The sequence below is a fragment of the Mytilus galloprovincialis genome, chromosome 8, assembly GCF_965363235.1.
Source record: "Mytilus galloprovincialis chromosome 8, xbMytGall1.hap1.1, whole genome shotgun sequence".
NCBI lineage: Eukaryota > Metazoa > Mollusca > Bivalvia > Mytilida > Mytilidae > Mytilus > Mytilus galloprovincialis.
Window position 1 is genome coordinate 63,979,814 of NC_134845.1, and position 7,039 is coordinate 63,986,852.

Consider the following 7,039-nt stretch of genomic DNA (forward strand, 5'->3'; position numbering starts at 1 on the left):
TGATGTTGCCTTGGTGACATCTTATTTTATATTTCACAACTTGTGCCTGTGTCTGTTGTGATTTTAGGTTTTTAAGAACGTAATCTGTGTATTACTGGTAAATTATTAAGTCAGTTATTTCATAACCACAAATTACTTAACACTTTGTCATATTTATTAAATTCTTCTCTAGTTATAAAGTTTTGGTTTGCAGTTTGGTTGTAACGGCAGAAAACTTATTAGAAAACTTATTTCAAACGGAAAATCACATCCTCACTTTTACGGAGATGTTGTTTATCGTGCCAGGAAATTTAGAAACGATCATGCTAAACGTATCGATCTTTTAAATAAACTTATTGTAAAAGAATATCAATTCAACACTGTTAGATGGTATTACTAGTGATATGTTTATCAGTTTATTAAAAGCAAACTTAATATAAATGTTATATATGTGCACTTTCATGGATCTACAATCTGTCGACACCTTTATCTTGACGTTGCACAAGGTCATGGTTTTCTCTGCTGTTTATGACGTTTTCGGTCTAAATCAATTTGATGCTAGATGTATACAGATTGATAATAAAGTTTAAAAAAAAAACAATTAGAGAATGCAAGATTTTTTTTATTAGTTGTTATGAACAATGAACTAGCTGTCAGTAACGGCAAATACTCATAGATCTGTACTTGGTGTTTGTGGTTGTTTGGATGTATATGTACCCGGCCACGTATACTCTGTGTTTTTGTTTGATATATTGATGTGTGTATTAGTCTACTATGTTTAGCCTGTTCCAACAAATATATGTAGTTAATTTTTATGTTGTATGTTTAAACGCACCACATAATGTGTATATGTGCATGTTTCATGTCAGAAGCCTGTGGTCAGAATAATTTGTTTTTATATTGTTGTGGGCAATATTTTTTTCTTTTAAATGAATGAGACAGTGTTTGCCGGCTCTTCCTGTCAATTCATGATTGAGAAGAATTCATAAACTGAAGCTGAAAAATTAAAAAAAAAAACACAACCTTTTTTGTATTCTGTTTTTATTACTTGGAACAGACAACGCACGTAAGTGGATAATTGTTTATGTATGAAGGACATTTCAGAGACCCGCATTTCGTAAGAACTCCATAGAACAATTTACCAAGATTTTGATTCACACCTCCAATAATATTTTCTGGATTTATATCAACGCAGACGAAAGCCAAAGCAGCGACATGGTTATAAATTCTTGAAGCAAGATATCCATGGTATTCTTTCTTCCAACCACGGTAACATGTATTCTTGCCAGGAATCATTATAACAGATGTCGAAAGAGTAGTTCTGCATAGAGCACAGGTAACGTCCTCGTTATCAGCATTAGAAGCAAAGAAGTTATCGTCAAATTCTCCTCCGTACATACGACCATAGTCTTTTCCGCTGGTTTTTACATAATTTGGATCTGATGGTAAACATACATATTCCGCCGCCGAACCTGTATTAGCATAGTGACCACCTCCTACATATCATGTGAAAAATATAAAGTATATCAAAATTAAAAAAAAAGTGTATATTATTAATTAAGGAGTAATCGATAAGTGAATTCTGGATATATGGGATATACATTTCCCAACTCATTCGCTATGCAAGACCTTGCAGCTCTTACTCAAACTGTCAATAAAAAGCAAAACGGAAAGTCCTTAATCAAATGGCAAAATCAAAATCTCAACCACTTCAAACCAATGGATAGCAGCTGTCATATTCCTGACTTGGAATATGCATTTTCGTATGCAGAAAATTGTGGATTGAACTAGAAACATGTTTTTTGTTCATTGATATATTGTAGTTTCATAGTAGCTTTGAAAAAATCATGACTCTTTACAGAAGCACAAGAGACAGATTGGAGATTTGTATTTAATTTCTTGTCATTATCAAAATCGTGTAATAATTCAAAATAACTTAATGTTCATCAATATTTACCTGAATATACCAATTCTGTATTATTACTTGGACACTGCTTTCTTCCCCATCTTATGTATGTTGTTCCAAGACCTGATAAATACATGTAAAACATCGTTTGCAAAGTCTTTATGACAAGTTGGTTACAACAATGACATACTTAAGTCTTAGATGCATCCTTTTTTAAATTTAAGTTGTTATTGGCTTTGAACTTGCTGCCAGTAACTGCGATCTGTATTTAGTGTCTTTTCGTTGTTAGGTATACAATTACCCAGTCACGTGCATTCTGTGTTATTGATATATGTATTTCTATTTGTATCCATCTGATGAGTTAAGCCTTCTTGCAACATATTTTTACAGTTCGTTCTTATATAGTACTATCACACCACTGTCCTAGGTAAGGTGAGGGTTTGGATACCGTTAACATGTTTAACCCCTCCACATTCTGTATGTATATTCCTGTTCAATCCAGAAGCCAGTAAGTTGTTTTTAGTTCATTTTTTGTCTTTTTATACATTTATTAGGTCGTTAGTTTTGTCGCTTGGATTGTTTTACATTTTGAAATTGAGGCTTCTTATAGCTGACTATGCGGTATTGACTTTGCTTATTGTTGAAGTTACTGTGACCTATAGCTGTTAATTTCTATGTCTCACATCATAAAATAAAAAGGTGGCTGACTCGAGCAATTAGATTTTTTTTAGGTCTGTTTAATTTCACATAATAGATTAAAAGAAATAGGTTAATCGTCATTATTTACGGTTTAAGAATTTTTTTATTTTTTTGGGGGACAAATCAGTTTATCAAAAGATTTTCCTTAGTTTTGTTATCAATGTTGAAATTATATTCCTTTTATTAACTGAAGACGCACAATTCATGCGTAATCCATTTCTCGCTAAAGGGTTACATTGAAGGTCACATGAATACGGAATCAATGAAATCGAATTATTCACTTGAAAGTGAAAACTATGTCATCGATGATTCGTAGCCTTTTTAACAAAATTCAACTATATTTGGCTGCTGATAGCGAATAGTTATTTCACTCATTCACTTTCATTAATGATTGAACAAAACAAGAATCATACTTACATTCGTTATCTATCTCGTGTCACATATATTATTCCTTTTCTTAAAGATTGCGTTCAATATTGTATATACCTTTGTGTACTATCAAAAGATTCCCTGTTTTAAGGAAGGGTTTAGTAAATGTTGATTGACAATTAATATAAGAAGATGTGGTATGAGTGCAGGCCTGGGTAAAGGTAATTTGTAATTGTAATGCATTGTAATATTACATTTTTTGGATGTAATGCAAAGTAATTTTCTGCATTACAATTACATGTAATGTAATGATTACTTTAGTTAAAAATTGATGTAATGTCTCCATTACAGTTCATTGTTTTCATTACAAATTGGTAAAATAGATAAAATAGATAAAATTGAAGAATATTGTATAATGAAAATAAAATATTAACAAAAATAAAAGAAAGTATGAAATAAAATTTTTGTCAGTTAATTACTGTATTAAATAAATTACATCAATCTTTAAAACACAAAAATATCAAGTCTTTGATCTTGATTTCTGATATTTGTTTAATATGATATGGGAATATTTTGGTGTTTGGTGGTCTATGAAAAATCTTATAAAAAAAGTTATCAAACAAAACTATATAGATCAATGAAAAATATGAATATTAAAATTTCATAATTCTATACACACCTTATATGTATTTCAATGAAATATTGAATATATCAAACAACATTTTTAAACCAAACTGTGGTTTGGGTCCTGTCTGTGTTGTCATTTCACCTAATTAATATCAAAATGTTTTTATTGCAATCAAATCTTCTCAACTTATGTTTGTCCTCACAGAGCCCTTTGGTATTTCACAAGATAATCCTTTAATGACACATTTATTATATCCCTTTGAAATCCTTAATGATGTCTTAATGATTAAGTGATCAATGTTAGAAACAAAATTATATGATAATTTAGGGCGATATCGTTTTGGGTCAAAAAGTAACTCATTTGCGCCACAACTTAATTGCGCCAATACTTCTTTTGCGCCACCTTTTTTTCAAAACTATAGGTATCATCTGCGCCAATAAAATAATCCTCTAATTGCGCCAATTTAATTTATTTTTTTATAACAACTGAAAGATTGACTAGGTACCATTAGCAAAAAATCCCTTTGACATTGTACACAGAAAATAGACTTGCATCCTTATAAAATAATCCCGCTTTGTGGATCGTTACTAATACAAAGTCATCATCTTTATTTGTAACAACACCAATATCATCCAATATTCTGAAATTCTGCTTGATTTTAAGGTTAAGCCGGACGCAGTTTTCTTCTCTCTTTATACATAGACTGACGCACATTTTTTTTTAAATCTTTCTTTTCTAAATTTTTTCTTCGATTTTGAAGATCTCTGAATTGATTATTTCTGAAGGTCGCTCTGAAAACATATTGGTTGCTTTTCTTATTCTCGCAGATCAAAATTTGACGTTCTAATTTCTGGAGACTGATAATGAAATAATTATATTTCTTTTTACAAATGAAAATGTGGTATTGTATACTTCCAAAATCTGCTGTAAAAATGTTCACAAAGCGAAAATGTATTTTATACTCGTGATAGTTGAATTGTATTTGTATTATAATTTTAAGAAAAAAAGTTTTATAGTCTCTCAAAACACTTTATATAGTGGCTGTTGTTGTTATCTTGTGTTTTAAAAGGCTGTATGTTTTAAAAGTAACAAGTGGTGAGACTTTCATAAAGTATTTGTCTTGTCTTGTCTTGTCTTGATATAGGTAAAACATGTGCAGGTATGATATAGGTAAAAAATATTAACAGGTAAATGTGGCGCAATTTCATTTCATTTATTGGCGCAATTTATACCATCAAAATAAAAGAGAGTGGCGCAATTTATACCTTATCAAAACTGCAATTGGCGCAAATTGATTCTGCCCATAATTTAATTATTTTTTACCACCGCCTAAGAAACTTGAAAGTGACTTTTTCAGTTTCATGCCTCCTACTACTCAATCAAAGGGTATAGACACAGGTATGGTGCAGTACATACATCTACTTGTCTGAGCCATGTGAAGAAATTTTAATCAATGCAGTGGAATAATGGAAGTCAAATTCAGTGTGCCTTTCTTCTTTGGGTAATACAGCTATCAAGTATTTAGCCATTTCCCACACAAAATCCCCTGTAGAAAGGCTTTTAAGTATTGCCGGAAAGGTGAAAAAAAGAACTGATGGCTGTTCTCTTAATGTCATCACATTTAAACCACTTATCATGATAAAGTGCAATGGACATATTAATTAACCAGTATTTGAAGTCTATGTACCTAACACTGTATACATATGTATGTATACCTCTGTTTTTGAAATGCTTTTTGTTTTTATATTGAAAAAGTAATGTGTAATGTAATGCATTACACAGGCAAAGTAATTGTAATGTAATGCATTACATGTGAGAAAAAATGTAATTGTCATTGTAATTGGAATGGAAGAATCCCAAAGTAATTGTAATGTAATGCATTACATTGCAATGCAATGGCCCCAGGCCTGTATGAGTGCCAATGAGACAACTCTATATCTATTTATAAAAGTAAACCATTATAGGCCAATGTACTGTCTTCAAAACGGAGACTAGGCTCACAACGAGCAGCAAGCTATAAAGGTCCCCAAAACGTACTAGTGTAAAACCATTCGAACGGGGAACCCAACGGTATAATCTATATAAAAAACGAGAAACAGTTATAAACCACATAAACAAATGACAACCCCTGAACAGGAGATGTCTGACTTTGGACAGGTGTAAACAATTGCAGCCAGATTAAACGTTTTAATTGTACCCAACCTGCTACCTTTTCTCAAACAGAAGTATAACAACAAAATAAAGAGAGACACACTATAAAATGTCAATTATAATGACTTAACTCCAAAAAACGAAGTTTACTTCTTCTCCTGTCTTTATAATGTAATCTTTCGTTTAGGAATACCAAAAAATGTCTTGTATGTAAATAAAATTAATCTTAAACTTGGTATATATAGGGTGAATATCAACAATAAAAATATATAATTAGTGCTCGATAAAACTGCGTGTTCTTCATGAACACGTGCATGAACAGTATTTCAGGAGAAATGAAATAATTTGGATGTTCATAATACAAAGAAGTGACAATTTATAGTAATTCCAAACAATCAAAGCTGGTATATAGACCAGATCGATGTTAACATTAAAAAGCATTTCAAAAAGTATCAACTGGTCAAATTAACAAGAAAGTACGATTTGAGAGTACTCGCAGTTACTGACAGCTAGTTAAAAAACAAAACAATTAATAATAAAAATTCATGCATCAGAGACTAAAATCAACTAAAAAAACAACACAGGGATTAAGTATTTTAACGTCAAAGAAGACATAACTTGTGCAATGAACTATGTTTCAAAATATGCATTTATCGCTTTCTTTATGAACTGATCATACTGACAAGCTGGATCGCTTTTCTATAGAGGAAAATACATTTAAAAAAGAAAATATAAGACGACGGAGGGCCATATCTCTTGGTTGCCCTAACGCGAGTTGAATATCAGAATGCAACTTTACCATTTACAATTAAAACTACTGAATCATTTAATGCCAGTCACATGTTATAATTATATTTCATTTGATTAAGATCCAATTCTAACGAACTGTGAATGTTACATCATAATGTGAAACGTAAAGTTCAACTCCTACTTGAACTGGTAAACCTCTCCAGATTAACCATTTCGTCATGTCTTTAATTTTCGGCTCTTCCTGAACATATAATTTATTTACAAACTGTTTGAATGGGTCAGGTTGGTGGATTAGTGTTATGAAAAATATCATGAGAAATGTAAGAAAATAAAGAATAAGATAAAAGTCTTACTTTTAATGCTGTTTACTGAGCTCTGCATACGTTCATTTGTCTGTTCCTGTTGTTGGGTTAATGCCTGTTGTTGTTGAATGGAAGTCTGATGTTGTTGAATCATATTCTCTTGCTTCTGAATAGAAACTGCCTGTTGTAGGTTGTCGATAGTTAGCTGTTTTACAGTAGCACTTTTTAAAGGAAACACAAATGTAAAGCGTAAAA

The 7,039-nt window shown here is 31.3% G+C and overlaps 1 protein-coding gene across 1 annotated transcript; it reads right to left on the reverse strand.

The window, feature by feature from the left end:
* Positions 1 to 1,022: 1,022 nt before the first annotated feature.
* On the reverse strand, positions 1,023 to 7,039 carry LOC143042376 (uncharacterized). Its single transcript, XM_076214659.1, has 3 exons — positions 6,836 to 7,039; positions 1,937 to 2,008; positions 1,023 to 1,475 (listed from the first exon to the last, which is right to left on the reverse strand). Exons 1-3 carry the CDS (start codon positions 6,936 to 6,938, stop codon positions 1,024 to 1,026), a joined length of 627 nt encoding a protein of 208 aa, XP_076070774.1. The 5' UTR covers positions 6,939 to 7,039; the 3' UTR covers position 1,023.